This window comes from Sciurus carolinensis, chromosome 3, assembly GCF_902686445.1.
Source record: "Sciurus carolinensis chromosome 3, mSciCar1.2, whole genome shotgun sequence".
NCBI lineage: Eukaryota > Metazoa > Chordata > Mammalia > Rodentia > Sciuridae > Sciurus > Sciurus carolinensis.
In genome coordinates, this window is record NC_062215.1 from 6,199,936 (window position 1) to 6,220,348 (window position 20,413).

Sequence of the window (20,413 nt, forward strand, 5' to 3'; positions counted from 1 at the left end):
TTCTCTGGGGCCTACGTACGGACTTCCCTCTAACAGGGAGAGCGGGTGTGTTTTTGGTGGCTGCAGAGCAAGGGAAGGCGCTTCCAAGAGCCAAGGGTCCAGGCACAGTGGCCTCTTCATTCCACCGTCAGCTCCTGATGTCACTACACCAGAGGCCAGCAGCCCACTGGGAGTGTTCTTGTCCAGGGCCCAGCTGTGTGGGGGGACGAGATCTTCCTGTCAATGTAGCAGGGGTGACGAAGGCACCTCTCATAAGGAGGACGTTTGGGAAGGTTGAGAGGGCTACCTGGCACGCACGGGAACCTTCAGGGGCAGATCACAAAACCCTGGGGCTGGGCGTGGCTTGGGGAGCCGGCTCAGGTGGAGCTGGCACGTGCCAACCACGGCCGAGTTCTCGGGACGGATCCGGAGGGTATTTCAAGTGGTCCGGGAGGCTGCTCCTGTTGGGCACCAGGGCTGAGAGCCACCTGGCCCACGGCGGCTCGGCACCAGCCCATCCCCGACGCGCAGTGCAGAAAAGTTAAAGGATTCTATTTTTGCTTCTCAAGGGGCTGTGAGCATTTTGGTTTGGGAGTTTTAATTTTCCTCACTTGAATTAAGGCTTCTGGGGATTCAGCCACCAAAAGGAGGTGAGCATGGAGGCAGCGTGGGACAGTGAAGGGTTGTAGCCTCCCCACCACAGGGACAAGGCAGGGACTGCATCCTGATGTCCCTGCTAACTGAGCCCTGGAGGGCTACTGACCTCTATGCGCATTATGTGTACACAGGTGACGGATATCCAACAGCCCTGGCCACCTGTCCCAATGGGCACACTCCAGGCTCTTATATCACAGCCCATCCATCCTCCAGATCTCCCAGGTGCAGGATGTGGCCAAGCAAGTCCCCCACGCAAAGAATGGGAAGTCAATACCTTTTTTTTGAGATGGGGGTCTCTTTATATTGCTCAGGTTTACTGGCCTTGAACTTGTGGCCTCAAGTGATCTTCCTCCCTCAGCATCCTGAGTAGCTGGGACCACTGGAGCCTGCCACTACATCTGGTGATGTCTGGCTATGATACTATTCTTCCCTGACGTCTGTTACCTCCACACAAGCCCAGCGATGGTCCCAGTGCACTTTAGGAGCATTTGAGTTCTTCCCAATCAGATACGAAGAGGCGGTCACTCTGCAGAAGACGACTGCCGGAGGAACGGACAGGCTCTGTGTGGAGCCCATCAGTTGTGTGTGCACCCACCCAGGGCACCCGTCACAGCCCATCTGCCTAGACTGTGGGACGAGAGGCGCGATGTAGAAGAGGGCGTCTAGCTCTGCAGAACATCGTGCTTCCACAGGAAACTGGAAGGAACTTTTACATTGAGATATATACATACATATATATATATACATACATATATATATATATATGATTTGTTTAAATATATTTTTTAAGTTGTTGATGGACCTTTATTTTTATTTTATTTATATGCAGTGCTGAGAAGCAAACCCAGTGCTTCATGCATGCTAGGCGAGTGCTCTACCACTGAGCCACAACCCCAGCCTGGAGGAAACTTTTAGAAACAATCTCCCTGAGCCAAGCACAGTGAGGTTGAGGCAGGAGGATTACAAGTTTGAGGCCAGCTTCAGCAACTTAGCAAGACCCTGTCTCAAAATAAAATATAAAAAGGGCTGGGGATGTGACTCAGTGGTTAAGTGTCCCTCCTGGGTTCAATCATCCCTGGTACAAAAGAGGGGGGTTGAAAGAGAAATAAATGACCCCCATAGGCAGAAGATGGGCAGTGACCCTCCTGAAAACAGCCCAGTGAGAGGCCGACCTAGAGAACAGAAGAGTCTTGTGACGGGAGCGGGAATTTGTGCCAGGGCAGGGTGTTGGCCACAGACACCAACCCATCCTGATGGAGCTGCTGCTAAGCCTTCCCCTGCCAGTCCTCAAACTGGGTTTACCTGGTACAGAAGGAGTAATGAGCGCAGCCAGAGATGAGCTGCCTCTTTCATCTCACTGACCCACCCGACGGCTGCAGCAAGGGTCTGCCCAACACCTGCCGGAAGGCACAGCTTGGAGGTCTCCACGCCTCAGAGTCCCTGGTTCTGCCCCACCCTCCCACATCCCACAACTAGGAGGTACCTGGGAGCTGCCTGCTGAGAAGATTCAAAGACTTAAAGATTCAGGGTATGACTGAAGATAAAAGTGGACAATCAGCCAGGTGTGATGGCACACACTGTAATCTCAGAGACTTGGGAGGCAGGATTGCAAGTTCAAAGCCAGCCTCAGCAACTTAGCGAGACCCTGTCTCAAACTAAAAAATAAAGCAAAGGGCTGGGGACATAGCTCAGTGGCTAAGCACCCCAGGTTCAATCCCCAGAACAAACAAACTAAAAAAGACAGTTGATGCTTACGTTACCCTAAAGTGGTGTGTGCTTCTTGAACATGAGAAGTCGGCTCCATACATCTCCATCTTATCTCACCACCTCTGCCGCTGCTGGGCAGGTGGAGAGGAGGAACACCTGCAGCTCTCATCTCGACGAAGGCGAGTCTGGACTCGCTGGAGGATGCTGGGGCCCACGCAGAGGTGACGATGGGCCAGAAGGCAGAGATTCCAGTGGGTGCCTTTTTTTTTTTTAGTTTTTGAGGCGGGTTCTGGGAATAGAACCCAGGCCCTTGCTCAGACTAGGCAAGGACTACCTCTGAGCTACGGTCCTGGCCCCAGCAGGATGTTCTACAGCGGCTGCTGAGTTGCCAAACAGGAAAGAGATAGAAGCCACCCAGCAGGAGTCCAAAGACCAGGAGCTGGGCAGGCGGGGACCTGGGCCTCCATCCGGGTAACGCAGGCACACAGGGATGCGGGGCACCTGTTGGGTGCACTTGGTACAGATGCAGGCTGGCCACGAGGGGATGCCGGAGCAACCTCTGCCACGGCGCTAGTGACAGCTTCGATCTCTGGGGAAGGGTGTCCTCTTTTAGGAGATGTTGATTCTGGGGACCCAGTGGGCCAGCGCTCCTGAGCAGCTTCCCTTCCCCATGAGCAGCTCTAGCTTCAACAGGTCCAGAATATCCTCCCAGAGGCTGGCATGGAACAGACAAGAGCCTGTTGCACGGGGCTGAGGGAGTGCACGCTTGGTGAGGCCGGTGGGCGCGGTGCAGGCCAGGCCCCTGCCGCTCTGAGAAGGGCGGGGTCCGAGGCCATTGACGGGACTCCTGGGAGCGGGGGCACGTGCTGCCTCCTAGGAGACTCGGCCTGTAGCAGGGAGGTGCAGAGGCACCTGGAGGCAGTTCTTGGGTTCCCTCATTAGTCTCCCAAAACAAGGGCTGGAAGGTTGCTTTTGAGGTACCAAACTTCCTAGTTGGGGACCTATGATTTCTGGGAGGCAAAATGACGAGCATCTCCCCCCTGACTCCTCAGTAAGAGAGGAAACTCATCCAAGCTCTCTGAGCCAGCAGTGTGCAGAAGGAGCCCTGGGGCACTCTGCACTGGAGGCTCCTGCAGCACCAGCCTGGCAGTCTGACTGAGCACCACCCAGGAACTCCAGGTTCCATGTCCCCTGCCAGAGGGAGCCTGTGTTTAGCCAGAATGCAAGCATGGCCCCCAAGCAACTGACCACCAGGTCACCATCTCCCGACCTCAGCCTTTGGAATCAGGGCAAGTTCCACACACCTGGGACAGGTACTGTCCTCTGCTGTCTGCAAGCCTCCAGTTGGGAGGCGGCTCAGGGTCGCATTCTGAGGGGATGCTGAAGGCAGGGACAGAGTTCCGCCCATTCTACTCAGAGCCTGCTCCCGAGGTCTCTGGGCTTCCTGGGGCCTCCTAGGAGGCTGATTCTATCACTCCAGAGGAGCGAGGCCTTGGGGTCAGGAAGGAAAGGCTCAGAGATCCAGCCGGTGAACTGGCACTGCCGAGCACCAGTGAGTCTAGACAGGCCAACACCTGCCAGGTGAGGCCTCCTCCTAAATCCAGCCACCTGAGAACTGGCTCGTTTCCGCTTTAGAACACTGGGGTTGAGAAGGATTAAATACTTTGTCCAAAATCTCACAACTAGCTACTTAGACGCAGCAGGGATTTCAGCTCAGGCGTCTGTACCCAAAGCCCTCCCTGCTTCAGAGCGTCCACTGCCTCCCTTGAAAGGGCTGTCACCTCTCCATGGCCCCTTGGGCTGGCTCCCTCGGGGAGGCGGGCAGGGCTGGGCTGGGCTGGTCCCATGGTCTTAGCCTGGCATGGTCACGGTTTCTCTTGCCCTGTCATTGAGGACACGCCTGTGCGGTCTTTCTCAGCCGAAGAGCCAGATGGCACCAGTGGTGGGCAGAGTTCCAAGTATTTGATGCCAGAGCTGCACCCCGGTGGTTTGGGGGAAAAGATAAATACTGAGGAAAACCCGCAGTCATTCACTTAATGATTAGAAGCCATCAGGGTTTATAAAGGACGGCCTGGCTCCTCGCAGGCGTGATGGAGAGATGAGTCCAGCACTGGCAGGTCCAGGTGGCAAGAAGGGCAGGCTTGACCTGAGCCAGGAGGGCTCCGCAGGCCTTGCGTGGGCAGCTGTGGGCCAGGGGTGGGGTGTGCACTCGAGGCTGTGGAGGGCGGGCACCGGGGGAGGTGGGAGCTCTGCCTGGGGAAACAGACCTGACCCTGGACCTGGCACCTGCTCAAATGACTCCCTGTTCACACATCAGGTGCGAAGAGCAGCCGGCAGAGGGAGAGCAGGGTGGGCAGCTGCCTGGATGGTTCTCACTGTTCCTCTTCACGCCAGCCCCACGAAGACGGAGCTGCCCTGACCCTTGTTGAGGGGGAGCGTCTGTTCTGGTGGAGGTGACTGGGGAATGGCCTGACCCTTGGGGAAGGGCGGGGCCAGCAGGGCATGGAGCTGGTCCAGTTTGGGCAGTGGTCACCAGCTGTCAGGGGCCCAGGGCTGAGGAGGGAGGCCAAGGCTCACCAAGGGCCCAGAGCCATGCCGGTGCCAGTGTCCTTGGAGGCCCAGGCCGGGGCGGGTGGCATTGGTGGGGGAAGGCTGCAGGACCCAGACTGATCTCGGAGAAGCGCTTCTGAGCGGTTCGGCGGGGAGACGGCAGCTAGAGGCACCTAAAACCAGGCCTGAGAGACTTGTAACAGAAGCGATCTCCGTGACCTTGGGGCAGTACTCGTGCTGTGAGGTGGCCGGCCTGGACACAGGGAGGGGCTGGACGCCTCGGTTCTAATGAGGTTTAAGAGGGACTTTAATCATGTGGACTACGGGCATGGAAAGGGGGTAAGGGGAGAACGCAGGGATGCTCGTGCCTTTCCTGCGGGGATAGAGGACTGAGAGTGACCACCCTGGTCCTCCCAGGGGCCTCCTGGGACACAGAGTGAAGGACACCCCACCTGCAACTACTGCTCTCTTCCTGGCTCTCCCAGGCCAAAGTCACAGGTGCAAAGACCAAAACTTCTTGGGTTCCATGGACTTGGGTTACAGACTCACTTTTAGCTACAAAATTAGCTCTTGGTCTTGTTTATTCATGCCAGATGTCAAGGAAGTGGTAAGGACAGGCACTTTGATGTCATCCATGAGAGAAAGTGGCCATGTCTGCTTGGCCCGAAACCACTGTGGATCAAGGAGCTATGCAGGGGCCAGGCCAGAGGACTCCTTGATCCTGACAGGTCCTAAGAACAAGAGGACTCCAGAGGAACCGGTGGGCGGTGACAGAGGAACGGGGCCCTCTGGGCCATCAATCCATCTAGCCCCCGGCTCCCTGAAAAAGGCACCCTCTCCCCAGGTGCCAATTGCCAGGAAGGAACCTGCTCAGGTACATCAGGTGGGCAAGGCAGGAGCCCTCGGGCCTGCAGTGCTCTGCACAGCCCCCTGACCAGCTGGAAACCAACTGCTCCTGGGCCTCATTGGTCCCTGGGGACAGGGAGAGGAAGGGCCATGCCCCGTGCTGCCCTCCCTGAGGGGGGCCAGGTGATCCCTTGACCGGCTCTCCACAGCCTCCCTTTCTCATTGCACGCTCTCTGAGCAGGAAGAGGACAGGGGTGGGAAGGCTCCACGCTGGAGCTGGAGGGAGGGAGGAGGAGGGAGTCAGGTGCGCAGAGTGCAGGAGCCCTGCAGAGAGGAGCACACAGGCCAAGCTGGCCCCGCCTCTTCCCTGCTGACGTCTGACCTCGAAATAGATGGGAACTGAGTAACCTTGGAGGCGGGGAGGAGGGGAGATGGCACATCAAGCTGCTGATTAATGAGCTCTGTCGAGCTGGGTGTAAGAAATTACACTAACGGCCCCCAGCTCCCTCCCTTGCTGTGGCCAGCCTGAGATGCCCTCCGTGGGGTGCTGGCACACTGTGGGGTCTGGAGCCTCTCAGGCCTCAGACTGCAGCACCTCTGGCAGGAACAGGAGAAGTACCTGTTGGCCTCAGGGAACAGCAGCTACTGTGCTGCCCGCCCCTTTACTCCTGAGGACGCTGGAGTCTGAAAGCTGCCTGCATGTAGATGGGTCCTGCTGCTCCCTGTCTGCCCAGGAGCGGCTGAGGTGCCGATCCCAGGGTGTCTTAAAGCAGGGCTGAGGAAGTTACTGCCACACCAATTAAACCAGCCTCCGGGTCTCATGACCCTTCCTTCTGGAGTCACGCTCTCATCTGGCATCAGCTCAGTGACACTCTCACGGCACCTCCCTGGCGCTGGCAGGCTGATTAAGATGTACCTTGGTCTGCTCTCTGCTAATCCACGAGACTTCCTGAGCTCGTGCTAATTAATCACATGGCATCATTAATATGCACCTTAATTGTTTAGCTCTGTGTCACATCCTTCATACCCATCCTTCATGTCCCACACATCTTTCTGCTGTATGTGAGCCCGCGGGGGTCCTGTGACTCTTCCTGCCTCCTCAGGGCTGGGGTGCACTGCAGACGGCGCACAGATAGCTCCTCCCCGCATATAGGTGCTGTGCCAGCACACAGAGCCAGTGCCGGGTGGGGACTCTGGCTGCGCAGAGGGGCAGGTATCACTCTAGAGTGCTTTAGTTAACCAAAGCATCACTCCCAGGACCCTGGGGCTTCACGGAGCCATGGCAGGTTCTGCTTGCAATATGCCCCCATAACAGGGTGAGCTTTGTTCAAGGAGTAGCTCAGCCTCCCCAAACCCAGCAGGGCCACCAAGCGACATGAACCGATCTGGAGGACAGAAGCAGACCCAGCAGAGCAGGAAACCAGTCTGGCACATAGTTTTCATCACAGTCGGCACAAAACACCCGAGCACATTCCACACTACTCCGGAACCATGTGAAAGTTGCTGGGTTCCATAGGCTACAGCTCCTTTCTGCACTTTTTTGGGGGTGTGTCTGTGAAACAAAGTTAAAAGGGTTGGGGAGGGATCTGAAATCAACAACCAGGACATTTCTTTAAAGAACATGAAGTCATTTTTAGCTCTCTGCCCAGCAATGGGTGTCTTGGAAGTGGAGGAGGATGCACAGCGTGGAGTGGGCTACTGTTTTGGGGTCCGCCTGCAGCCCAGCTTCTTGGGGGATGATGGGAAGCTCACATGCATGTGTGCACACATGCACACGGGACAGAGGTAGAGATCAGACTGGAACTTGGGAAGAAAGCTGCTCCAGGTTTTTAATCCCAATCATGCTGCTCACAGACAAGGAGGGCCCAAGCGTCCGTCAGGCGCAGGGCTGACGATCAGTGTCAAGTGTATAAAAATGGGTCTGAAAAAGCACAGTGCAGAAGGTCCCCAGCAGGGATGAGCACTCCCCATGGAGACCTATTTGGAAACCTCCCAACCAACTGGCCTGCATGTGAGTGTGGGCTGCAGGCATGAGCCACAGCCGCGACATCCCCAGCTCAGGGATCCACATGGGGTGGGCTTATTCTTTGGTGGGCTGCTTCCAGTGCCCATCCCAGCCCAGCATCTGCCTGTCTCTCCAGCTACATGAGCTGGGTTTGGGGCTTCTGTCCTTGTGCACATGAATACATGTTATGTGTCCCTTCACACAAGAGATAGGCTCCTGAAGGTCTATTTATAAATGGTTCATTTAAAAAAATTTTTTTTGATAGTTGTAGATGGACAGCATGTCTTATTCTACTTGTTTGTTTCATTTTTTCTATGTGTTGCTAAGGATCAAACCCAGTGCCTCGCTCATGCTAGGCAAGTGCTCTACCACTGAGCCCCAGCCCCAGCCCTGAATGGTTAATTTTCGTAGAAGAACATCTTAAAGGAAGGAGGGAAGCTAAGTACTTGATGGAGACCTACAGTGAGTCCTTCTGTGAAGTAGGGAATCACTTTGTAACAAATAATTACCCCCCCGAGTTTGCTGCACACGTTTGGGCTTTCACATAATGGAGTCTGAGAGTTGAGTGCGCTGGGTGTGTGTAGGCAAGGTGGTGGCACGCAAAATCACTTCTCCTGTCTCCACCCCCTGGAGGAGCAGCGAGGACAAGGATGAGCAACCTGGTAAGGCCAACGGCCACTGCCTCGAGAGCCCAGGAGTGCCCAGGCTCGCTCTGGGCAAGTGACATTTGCAAGGATGCACTTAAGTTGCCAGGTGAAGGGCTGGGGGAGGGTCGTGTGGCCACCTAACAGGGCCATGGAGACCCCCAACCTGCTGGGGCGACCTGGCTCAGAAGCTGGAATGCAGAGTCCCTCCCTGGGAGGTGGTGGCATGGGCCTAGGCACTGTCCTCTGAGCTGGTGCATCAGGTGCTGGCCATGGTAGAGGCAGGATTGGGGCGTGATGGGTAGTGGGCTGGATGCCAGCTGACAGAACCCTTGTCCCTGAGAGCTCTGTTAAAAATAAAAACAACGGTCCTCTCGCTGAGCAGGAGGGGGCAGCCTGGGCCAAACACCCAAAGGGCAGGGTTGGGGAGGGGACCCAGTGGCAAGGTGGTGCAAGGAGGTATCCTCAGAAAGGTGAGGTGTGGGGCTGGGGAGATAGCTCAGTTGGTAGAGTGCCTGCCTTGCAAGCACAAGGCCCTGGGTTCAATCCCCAGCACCGCAAAAAAAAAAAAAAAAAAAGAAAGAAAAAAAAGAAAGAAAAAGAAAAAAAAGAAAGAAAAAGAAAAAAAAGAAAAAAAAAAGAAAGAAAAGAAAGGTGAGGTGCAGTCTTGGGCAGGGGCGGGCAGCAGTGGGCAGTACAGGGAGGCCTGGGGACTGCACCAAGACACCAGCGGCAGTGGTGGGGGACGGTGGCTGGGGAGGGAGTCCCTGGGCAGGCGTCAGCACGGGGAGCCTGATTTTCATTTAGAGAGGGCTGGTCGGGGGAGAGCGCACCAGAAAATAGGAGGCTACTCCCCAAGAGACACGGCTCCCTGGAAAAAAGGAAGGAAGAAGAACAGGCCTGTCCCTGTGTTATTGATTTCCTTGAAAAAGAAAGAGACAAGCTAATCCTTCCAAGCCTGTCATCTCAGCCTGCGCGCGGCGGCTGCTGCAGGCTGGGACTCACTGGTATCAGGACGGCGCCTGTCCTGTGGCGGGCACGCACATTTCTGGGGAGTGGGGAGAGATCTATCCTTCCTCAAGACCCGTCTCCCAGGATGAAAGCAGGTGCCCAGCCATGTGTGGGGGACCCGGGAGGCTCAGCTCCTGCCGAGTCGCCCCTGGGTGTGCAGGGGTCCCCCTTCCACAGGTGAGGAGGGAGGCGAGTGGCAGAGGGCACCCTGCTCTCTGGGGCCTCCAGAGCTGGCTGAGGGGACCTGACAAGAGGCGTGCGGAAGGGACAGGAGAGCAGAGCAGAGAAGACGGGCATCCCTGGCACTCCGGGCGACGCCACGAGGCCACCGTGCTTTCAAAAAGGAGGCACCTGGGTGCCTAGACCCTGTCAGCCACAAGGGCCCCCCCCAGGCATCAGGATGCCCTCCTGACCTGTTCTGCTTTGGTACCAGATTGAGTCCCATAGGGCTCGTGGGAGGCAGGCGGGAGGGTGGACACCCAGAGGAAGGAGGCGCCTGCCTCCAGGCGAGGGCCGTCTTGGACGCAGTGGGACCAACGCACTGGGCTCCACTGACAGCTGGTTTCCCCACAGACCCGGGGCAGCATCTGCCTGCTTTCTCCAGCAGCTATGCTCTGAGGGTGCCATGGGCACTGCAAACGGGCTGAGTGCGCCTCGCCATGGTAGCAACTGTGACCCCGAGAGTGCCCACGCTCTGTGCCATCGCACTGCTCTAAGACTTGTGGGTTCACACTGACTCCCCCCTCACTGGTCCTCCAGGCCACCTCCTGCCCCAGAATTGGTAAGAATAAATATTCAAGGGATGGCAGCGGTGACCCACTTATTAGCAGATGCCAGAGCCCTGGGGCACAGTGGCTGATGTTGAAAGCACAGAGACCATGGCAGGGGAGGGAATGTCCTTGGTAAGAGGGGCTTCCTTCCAACCCTACGTGAGTTACCAGGAAAAGTCCACTTCTCCATCTGGGGACAAGGGCAAGGAGACAGCACCGTGCGGCCCATAGGTGGGACACGCAGACACAGATCACTCACCAGACACCATGCTCAGGCAGTGGTGCCCCAACCCCTGGCAAACGTCAGGCTCCGAGGACTGGCACTGAGGCGCTCCCGCCCCCCCAACCTGTGCGTGGCAGACAGCACCAACCTGTGTGTACCACGGGAGGCAAGACCATGGTCGGGGGACAAGAGGACCCCGTGAGAGCCCCAAGGGCAAGGCTGAGGGCTTCGGCTCTGGGGCCCAGGGGAAGCCGCTGTCTTGGGGCCTCAGTGTCCCCACTGTGCAAGGGGATGATGCCACGCGCTGGGATTCACACGAGCCAAGGTAGAGGAGCGCTCAGGGCTTGGCCCTGCCAGGTGGTGCTCCTCCTAGCTCTGCCCCTCGAGCAAGGGGATGTTTTCTTGAGTAGGACTATTTTAGGAAGGAGCCATGTGGTTCACAAAGGGGGCTGCATGCTGTTTGGAATTTTGCAGCCAAAGGCCAGTACTGCAGCTTGAGTCAGAGCCCAGGGCAGGCAGAGAACTCAGTCTTCCGGCAGAGAGAGGGAACCGGCCCTTGGCAAAGGCCTGAAGGCCCTTACTACACTGACCTGTGCCGAATCTCGGGGCGGCCTTCGCCTGTCAGAAGAAGCCGGCAGGCAGGACTCTCCTATGCCCTATCTTCTCTAAGGGGTGCTGGAGGGAGATGGGGAAAGATGCCCTCCATCTGCAGAGGGTGGCAGGGCATCTGCTAGGCACTTACAGGCTGCATCCCCTGCCAAGTCACCTGTGCCCAGAGGTGCACCTGATAGTTCCAAGGTCACAGGATGACCTTGTCCTGTCCCAGGGTAGCCAACAAGGGGCCCCCTGCTCAATACGGCCAGTTTGTGGCCGGGTCTCCAGCCAGGATAAGCTCCGCTCGGCCATCTGCGCTCCCAGCTATATTGGGCTAGAGCCTGCTGGGCTGCCTGTGACCCAGCAGCCCTGCCCACCTGTGAGTGGTGGATGCCACCCGCTTTCCCCAAAGGTGAGAAGCTTACAGCACACAGGGAGTCCCCACTGTCCCCTCAGGGCTTCCCTCTGACACTTTAGGAGAAGAGATGGAATCTGGGCAAGGGGTCGAAGGGCAGGCTGGGAGGTCTGCGGGAATGAGGAAGGATAACAGGAGCACTGGCCATACCCTGACGCCAGGGGACAGCAACACGTCATTCCTGAGTTCTGGGCAGAACCCCTCGCACACTCCTACCACTGAACCAGGGGTCCCTGGCTCCTGGGCACTGCAGCAGAGGAAGGAACAAAATGCCAAATCCTGACTGTTCCCCACCAAAACTGGAGAGCTCTGCAGAAAGGGTCCCAAGGTGCTCCCCAGCCTGGAGGCAAGGCTGCCCTGTGCAAGGGCTCTGGCTCTGACCCTCTCCCTTTCCTTTCTTTGAAGGAGCAGGCGGGGTGGGTGGCGGGGGCCTGAGAACCCAATGGCAGCTGACAGCAGATCTTGATAACCCCAGGGCTGTAGTAACAGGGTCCAGCTCACTGCTGGCTCCAGCTGTGGCATTGCTGTGACACCCGAGAGTGCATGTAAAGCAGGTGACTCAGGACCCTCCACCCGGCTGCATCCCGCTTGGTGGCTACTGCAGGGGAAGGAAGGATGGACTGACTCCGACCAGCTGCAGAGGGGATCGTGGGATGCAGAAGGGGGTCGATGGTGCAAAGAGGGGAAGTGGGATTTTCCATCCATTAAGGCGAGGGCTCTAGGAGGCGACTGGCAGCTGCTGGTGGAGAAAACTCCCTCCTTGAAAATCGTCAGGGTGCTACACGCAGCCCGGCCTCAGGGACGCTTAAGATCCCAGGCATTCTCATTCTGCGTGTGCTCCCAGGAAGCGACTGGAGAGATGGTTTCCAGAGGACTTTCTGAAAACTAAGCCACAATACCAGAGCCTGTGTCTTCATCCCACTGAGCATACTGTCCCAGAGTAGCAATGAAGAAGTGGTTATTACTACTGGATCCTTTAAAAATGCAGGCATGGGGCTGGGGAGATAGCTCAGTCAGTAGAGTGCTTGCCTTGTAAGCACAAGGCCCTGGGTTCGATCCCCAGCACCAAAAAAAAAAAAATAAAAAAAAAAAATGCAGACATGGTGGGGGTATCACTTATCAGACACGGAGAGATGATGTGGGGTGAAGGTGTCTTCCCCGCCCCTGCCACTGCTCGCTGTGCTGCCCAGCATTTCGGGTGGAGCCCGGCTGGCAGCTGGAAGCAGCTGGTGGAGAGGCATGGTGGAGCCTAGAAGGGATGGCTGATCTGAGAGTGAGTGACCAGGGGCAAGGGAAAAAAAGGACAGCCCTCCTCCCAGGACCCAGAGAAGCCGCGTGCTAGCATCCAGCTGCCCTGCCCCAGTCACCTGCAAGAGGGCTCGGGTCTGAGTTCCGAGGAAACCCACATCTCTGACACCCCGTCTCCAACTCTTCACCAAGGGAGAGAGGGGCTTCAGAGAGATGCAGTCACCGGCCGGTGCTTGGGGTCAGAAGGCTCTGCTGTTCTGCAGGACCACAGACCCTGGAAGTCACATGCAAAGTTGTAAAGCCACTTCCGAGACAAGCCCAGGCCCTCTGCCTCGAGTTTTGGAGCCAGGTAGATGGCACTGGGGCAGATGGAAGCCCCGCAGGGTGTGGGGCAACAGGGGCCACGGTGCCAATGGCCCTGGGAACAAGTTCCTGAGGGGAGGCAGGTCTTTCCACTCCCGATCTGCACCTTGGTCTCCCGGCTCTGGAGTGTTCGCAGGCACTAGGACAATTAGCTTTATGAGTTATAAGTGCAATATCTGGGAGACGGAGGCAGTAATTAATGCCTGTCTGCTTTCCTGAGGGCTTCCTTCCGTGCAGTCAGAGTTATTGAGACTCAGCGAGGGAGCTTCCATCATGCAGAAGGTTCATAGGAACAAGTGAAGGAACGATTTAACAAGGCAATAATAATGCTTCTAAATAATTCACCAAGCGAACGGCAGCACCCAACACTAAGTGCTCCGGGTCCATTTTGCTGTGGGGGAGTGTGCTGGGCAGGGTCTGCAGGCTCCAGCAGCCTCCCCACAAAGGCCCACCTCAGTTTCTGCTGCTCTTCCTGGAACCCCTGGATCCCTCCCCCTCTATCCCTCCCCACTGCCCACATGCAGCGGGAGGAGAGATCCAGAGGGCCTCGAGCTCACTCGGACTGCAGCTAACTCTGTTAATTACGACGCGATGCAATGCTACAGGTTAACAGCTGGGCCTCAAGTGCCTTGGCCCTATGCCCTCAGGGCCCCAGACAATTTAACTTGCCACCAAATTCCCACCAGACCTGCCATTGCAGAATCAAAGACAATTCTACCGCGAGACAAATTCCCAGCCACAGCTGACTGTGCAGGAGGAGAAGCAGAGACCATTGACCCACTGCTCCAGAAAGGCAGGAAAACAACCCCTCCCGGCCTAGGCGGCAGGCTCCTGCGGCAGGTCTACAGGACAAGGCTGCGAAGGCCCTTGGGATTAACAAGTTCAGACCCAAATAACACTGCTGGCAGGGCCTGCGGACACCCTTGCCAGGGCAGGAGTAATTAAGTCAAGAGGCCTCTGTCAAAATGGCCCGGCTCTCACCTCGTCTCTGCCTCCCCTTCAAACCAGCTAAGTGGCCACGTGTCAAACTGTCACCTAGTACACAAAGTCTGCACCAGGGCTGAGGAGGACCAAGAGGGAGCAGAAAATATTCACAGACGCTGCAAAGGCCGAAGGGAAACGTTTCTGAGCCCTGCTCACAAAGCAGGCAGAGATAAGCAACAGCCCCTGGGTTCGAGTCTTATTATCAGAGGCCCCTCTGGCCTGTCACCAGCTCCACCCCCACATATCACCACGAAGCAATAAGAACGGGCCTGGAGATCCATCTTCTTCCCGTGTCCACAGGGATCCTTTCCTGTCTGCAGAGCCTGTTTGTGGTCAGGGTCAACCACAAGATGGATCAGTGTTGTCTGCCCTGTCGGGAGACCAGCATCTGCCTCTATGCTCCTGAGCTGGCCCAGAGGAAGGTCAAACACGGAAGGTCTCTGGTCCTGAGATCTGGCGCTCAAAGAGCTTTGCAAAGAGTGCCCCTGGAACCCTGTGCTCAGGCCACCTTGGTTCTTGGTCCTGGTGGGGACAAGGGCCGGGATGCCAAGTCCAAACCTCATCTGACTTCTGAGCCGGGTCACCAGGACACTCCGGGGCTAGAGTCTTAGTGACCTGACCCATGCCAAGGCCCCAGCATGCAGCCGGAGCGTGGAGCTGCACAGATGTGCCCTCTGGGGACACGCTCCTCCCAGGAAGGAAAGGCGACCTGAACAGGCCAGGCTGGCGAGGACACTCACCAGGTAGATGTGGTAGGCGTCCACGCGGCGCAGGGGCCCCCAGCACAGGTCTGTGTCGTTGTACTTGGTGTCGGCCTCCACACCGCAGGAGTCGTTGTCCGTGGTGCTGCTGATGAAGAGCAGCAGCAGACTCAGAATCAGGTGGCCCCTGCTCGGCTGGCAGACGAGCCCCCCTCCAGTCTGACCTTCCCAAACCTTCCCCTAGGACCCGCCCTCTCGTTCCAAATGACTGAAGAGCAGCAGGAGTCCAAGTCACCTTCCCCGGGGCAGGGAAGGGGACAGTAAGGCAGGGCACGTCTCCTAAGTGCAGAGGGCACAGCCGGCCACGCTATGTGTAGAAAAGGGCCCTGGGCATCCACGTTCCTTGGGGGCCGTGGACTTGCTTGGTGTCATGCATCTATGCTGGACACTCTGCCCCCACTGGCTGAGAAGCCCGCTGCCCATGGCCAGCACGGGGGCGGGGGATACTCACCAGGTCACCTGCATGAGAGAGAAGGGCACGGCCGAGGCGTAGATAGCCAGGTCCCCGTACAGGTAAATGATGATGCAGAAGTAGAACAAGTTGACCCCCACTGGAAGCAACAAAGCCACTGGTCAGGGAGCTAGAGAGACCTGCGCTCTCCTGATGGGGGAGTCTGCACCTTCTCCACAGCGTCCAGTTCCCTAAGCCGCTGACTTTCTACAAGAGCGGGGAAGGGTTCCACGTCATTTCTCACGCTGGCTCACTACACTGTGACACTGGCAGGAGACATGCTGGCTTGGGACCCGCACGTGAACAGGCCTGGGGCTCGGAGATCAGGGAGGTTTTGAAGCAAGACAGGTACAAAGTGAGCATGAGGAGTGGTCGGCCCAGGGTGAACTGGAGGTGCTGTCACCCTGGGGACAGGCTGTGTGTGGGGGGGACAACTGAGCCAGGATCCTAGATACCCTCGTTGGGCCAGGGCTCCCTCCAAAGCCGGCACGGGGCTCTACGACGAGAGACTCAAGTAAGAACGGAAGCTCAGGGAAGCTGACCCAGGACGGTGCAGCCCTGAAGCCGAAATCAAGAGCGCCAACCGCCCTTCAGTTCCACAGACGTGGTGCCTCCTTCCAGATCTGACTACTGACCCAGCACCTGTCGGCTCAGGGTGGCCTGGTGGGCTGGGGAGGGACCATTCCCACAACAGGCTCCCTTTCCTTCTGTCGAGCAGTGGCGGCAAGCGTCGGTGCCGGCTCCGCAGGGAGTGTGGTGCCCAAGTTCCCTCCACAGGGAGGTTAAGGGCGGGGACTGCAGGGCTCTGTCCCAATTCCATCAGACTCATCCCAACCCTGGCAAGTCCCCGGACGTCTCTTATCTCTACGGTGACATCGGGCCCTGCTTGGCTATCTGGCACACGTGATTCTAGCTATGAAGCCCGGGCACAGGCGCTGAGAAGAGCAGCCCAAGGCTGGGCCCCAGACACTGGCCTCAAACTCCTGCTTAGGCCAAGTTCTGCTCAAGTTGTGATGTCACTGGTCTCAAGCTGCTGGCTTCTCTGAGGGCAGAAAGAAAAATGAAGTGACAGTTCTTTTCTAATCCTGGTGGCTCAGAAGAGCTGCAGGGTCCCCAGGGGAAAGCCTAGGACATGCTACTCCTGGGCTATGTGAGGTCAGCTCTGCTCCTAGGAATCTAGAGGAGAGGACCAGGAGGGCGCGACTGTCTGAAGGAGCCATGAGAGCTCGCCTCTGCTTTCGGAACACACTAGTTGGCATGTCCTCTGACGTGGCGGAGGTGGCCTGGATGTCCAAGCTCAGTGGCCCCCGGGGCTGCCTATAGCTCACGCCCCAGGCTTGGGGTACAGCCTGCTCATCTTGCCTTTCTGCTCTGCCACAATGCTCTTGGAGATGGCCTCATCCCCTCCCCATTCCCTCCTTGCCACCTGCTGACGACTCCAATGTCAGCTGTTTATAAACTGCCATCGGCCCTCCCTGATCAATAAAATTTCATTACCAGACACAAAGTGGGAGGATCAATGAACTTCCCGAGAGGACACTGGTGACTACACTTGGCATTTCTAATTACGAGAAATGAGTGGGGGCCCCAAGGGAGCTTTTTGCGCAAGGCGGCTGCCCTGCTAAAGGTAAAGCCGACACCCTGACAGTCTGTGCGTTATGAACAGAGCAGAGCGGGGCTGATCTTACACTGCCGGCCCCCACCTTGGGGGGACATCTGGCAATGTCCGACAGCAGTTTTGACTGACACAACTGGGAGGCGCTACTGGCAACTGGAGTCCCGGGGTGCGGCTCGACATCCTACAATGCTCAGGACGGGCCCATGAGAGTTAGCGGGCCCAGTGCCACAGTGTGGTGCTCAAGAAGCCCTGTGGGAGACAAGGAGGAGGCTTCTCAGGTGTGGGGCTGCCTCCACATGAAGTGCTGTTTTCTGTTAGATCTTGATATTCAAGGAGTCTGGTCCACAGGGCGGGGGCAGAGATAAAATCAACCACTAACTGGGCACAGTGCACACACCTGTAATCCCAGCTATTGGGAGGCTAAGGCAGGAGGATGGCAAGTTGGAGGCCAGCCTTGGGAACTTAGTGAGACTCTGTCTCCAGAGCAAATGAAAAAGGCTGGGATGTAGCTCAGGGGCATGTGCAAGGCCTGGGTTCTATCCCCAGCACCACACAAACAGATGAACAAAACAAACCACTGGTTCCCAGAACCCTTACGGAAAGCGGGGCAGATTACAGAATATGAAAAGGAGGAAGGACGTTTAAAAGATGTGCGTTCTCCCTCTGATGTGCAATGATCTTACTGGCTTGCATTTGGAAGGACAATGAAGCGCTTCTGCCCCCTCAGTGCTGTGAGATGGGAGGACAAAGCAGAGCCGAGGAGCACAAAAGTCGGCTGAAAACAGGGTTGTTTTTGTTATTGTTTTTGGTTTTTTTGTTCTGGGGATTGAACCCAGGGGCATTTAACCACTAAGCCATGTCTCCAGTCTTTCCATATTGTTATTTAGAGATAGGGTCTAAAGTTGCTTAGGGACTCGCTGAGTTGCTGAGGCTGGCTTGATTCTCCTGCCTTAGCCTCCCAACTGCTGGGATTCCAGTTCACACAGCTCCTGGCTGAGAAGCTGGTTTGGATGAATTCTGGAAATCCTCTGAGGCTTGTCCAGAAGGGAGAGTGGGGCCAGGCCATGGGCAACCTGAGCTAACAATCACCTCTTCTGGACCAGCCACCAAGTTGCACCACCACGACAGATTGCGTGCTTCGTGTCCCAAGGGCAGACAAGCTGACACTGGCTTCCACAGTCCCTCAGCTCTGAATTAAGACAGACACACATTAGCTGGCAGAGATGACAGAGGGGCAAAGGTCTTCCAAGACAGCTGCAGGAGGAAGGACTTCTTGAGATTGTGCACGACTGTCAAGGAAACTCACAGGTTTGGCACTCAAAACTAAACTCTTAATAGCTTATCTTCCCAAGGAACAAGAGTAGCCATGGACCTTCACGCTGATATCCCTGGCAGACCCAAGAGCCCGGCACCAGAGCTGGGCAGATCCCTGCCGGTTGTTGCCAACTGCCAGCCGGGAGCAGACAGGGCCAGAGGGTGAGCATGGCCTCCTCTCTCCAGGCTCCTGGGCCCAAACCAGCTCCAGCGTGGGCTCCTGGCGCCCTCTGCTGGCCACTGGGAGGACATGCCCAGGCACGACTGTGGCAAAGCCTACCTACCAGTCGGAGGGTGTTGTCCCCAGCAGAACAGGCCAGAGAGCCAAGCCAGAGCAACTGCGGGGAGAGACACAAACTACCAGCCACCTCCACTGGCTTCCCCTGTTGGAAAGCTGCCCAGGATCCCTGCCTCCACCAGGGCAGCCAGCTCTCTGCTCTTCCTGCAGAGGAACAGAGGCATCCAGGGCAACGTGCGGACGCAGGGCAGGCCTCTGCAAGGCGCCCTGGCCGCAGGATGGCGACCTGCTCCTCCCACGGCCTGCCCCATCCCGGGCACACGGAACCCTCATTACAAGGCCCAGGCCTGCAGTAAAGGACCACTGGTCCTTCCCCCACGCCCCACCCCCAAATGACTATTGATTACCTTTATTGAAGAACATGGAGGCCATCTGTCCCATTTCCACCCGGTCTGTGATTTCAAACAGGTTGGGGGATGTGCGTCTCTCTGTGGAGCCGAAAGAAAAAGGAGGGTGGTGGGTCTTCACCAGAAGCACTCTGTCGCCCAGTGCAGCGAAGCCCCAGAACAAGCCAGTCCCAAGAACCTCGGACTCTGGGGAAAACTTTCCTAATGTTTCTTTTCTTTCTTTTTTTTTTTCAGTGCTGGGGCTCAAACCCAGGGCCGTGCATATGACAGGCAAGCACTCTACCATGAAGCCAAAGCCCCAGCACCAAGTCTACATTTTAAAAGAGAATTCAGGGATGCTCCTTATAGGGTGAGAGGGTGGGCAGGGACTCAGCTCCGGCTGGAGCAGGATGAGACAGTGAGTCAAGCGTGTGCATGTGCACAGGGGTGTGAGGTGGGAGGATGGAGCCCGGGACCACATTTGCTTCAGCTCTCAGAGTGTGCAGGGCACAGAACCAGGCATGTGATCATTTCCACCATAGTAGGAGAGTGCACACCTGTAATCCCAGCAACTTAGGAGGCTGAGAGAGGAGGATTGCAAAGCTGAGGCCAACCTGGGAAACTTAGTAGACCCTGCCTCGAAATAAAAATTTATAAGAGGGCTGGGGGTGTAGCTCGACGGTAAATCTCCCTGGCACCACAAAACAACATCAAAGACAGCAGGAGAGGTGGGAAACCAGACTTGGAGCCCAGACACGTTAGCAGGAGGTGGAGCCAGCGAGGCCAGGCCGGCGGCTGGGACTCCAGAGCTGTGCTCTGCTTCTCTGCCACGGTGCCTTCCTGGAGCCATCGCACAGGCAGGAAGCACCAGAGGCTGTCTGCAGCGAGTCTCCCCAGGGCTCGGCCACGAGGACAGGGAGCTGTGGACGGGGAGCTCAGGGCCTGTCGGGAGGCCCGAGACTTACGCACTGACAGGATGGGCTGTTTCTCTGCCCGCTCGTAGCTGTCCGGGGTGAGAATGTCGCTGTCCGAGGCCGTGGAGGAGTCGTCGTCCTCCTCCTGGGAGGTGGCAGGATGGAGAGGAGGAGAGAGCGAGGAGGAGGAATGAGCCCACAGCTCCACAGAGAACCCTTCGTTCTCTTTCTAGAAGGTACCTAATCGGGAAACTCTCAACAGGGGGAGACACAGGCGCAGTTCCTGGGACAAGGGCTGAGCTAGCTCGGGTGTGGGGTGGGTGAGGACCAGCGCCGAGGCTGAGAGCCAGCCCTGCCTGCGCGCGGCTGTCGAGCTGCAGCTCGGGACTGGGACGAGGTTCTTGGAGCAGCACTGTGGACAGTCCTCAGCGTCAAGGGGAAAACAGCGGGTCGCTGGGGCTTCTCTGGGTACACCACTGAACAGGGGCACGGCCTGGAGGCACGGGCGACACACACCTGGTGGGTTTCCATCCTCTTCCAGTGGAGCTGGGCGTTGGCTGCAGCCATGGCCTCTATCACAAAGGTGGTGGTCACGAAGCTGAGGGGGAGCCACGTGTTAATGCAGGGAGGAGGCTGTAGGAGTCGGAGTGACCCGAGCAACAAGCCCACAGCGTCCTCTCTTCTGAGAGCTGCTCCCTAGGGAAGCTCTGAGCCGGGCCTATCCTGTAAAGAAGC

General features: G+C 57.2%; 1 protein-coding gene across 2 annotated transcripts in view; it reads right to left on the reverse strand.

Moving 5' to 3' along the window:
• Tmem104 (transmembrane protein 104) overlaps nucleotides 1–20,413 on the reverse strand; it is a 54,111-nt gene that overhangs the window by 23,858 nt on the left and 9,840 nt on the right. Inside the window, exons 4-8 of one of the 2 annotated variants that reach the window (XM_047544650.1) lie at nucleotides 20,195–20,276; nucleotides 19,730–19,823; nucleotides 18,786–18,866; nucleotides 15,209–15,308; nucleotides 14,737–14,842 (exon numbers count right to left, since the gene is read on the reverse strand). In XM_047544650.1, the coding sequence (XP_047400606.1) occupies nucleotides 14,737–14,842; nucleotides 15,209–15,308; nucleotides 18,786–18,866; nucleotides 19,730–19,823; nucleotides 20,195–20,276 (463 nt within the window). Of the gene's footprint in view, nucleotides 1–14,736; nucleotides 14,846–15,208; nucleotides 15,309–18,785; nucleotides 18,867–19,729; nucleotides 19,824–20,194; nucleotides 20,277–20,413 lie in introns of both variants that reach the window. The other variant, XM_047544649.1, reaches the window with a different exon arrangement.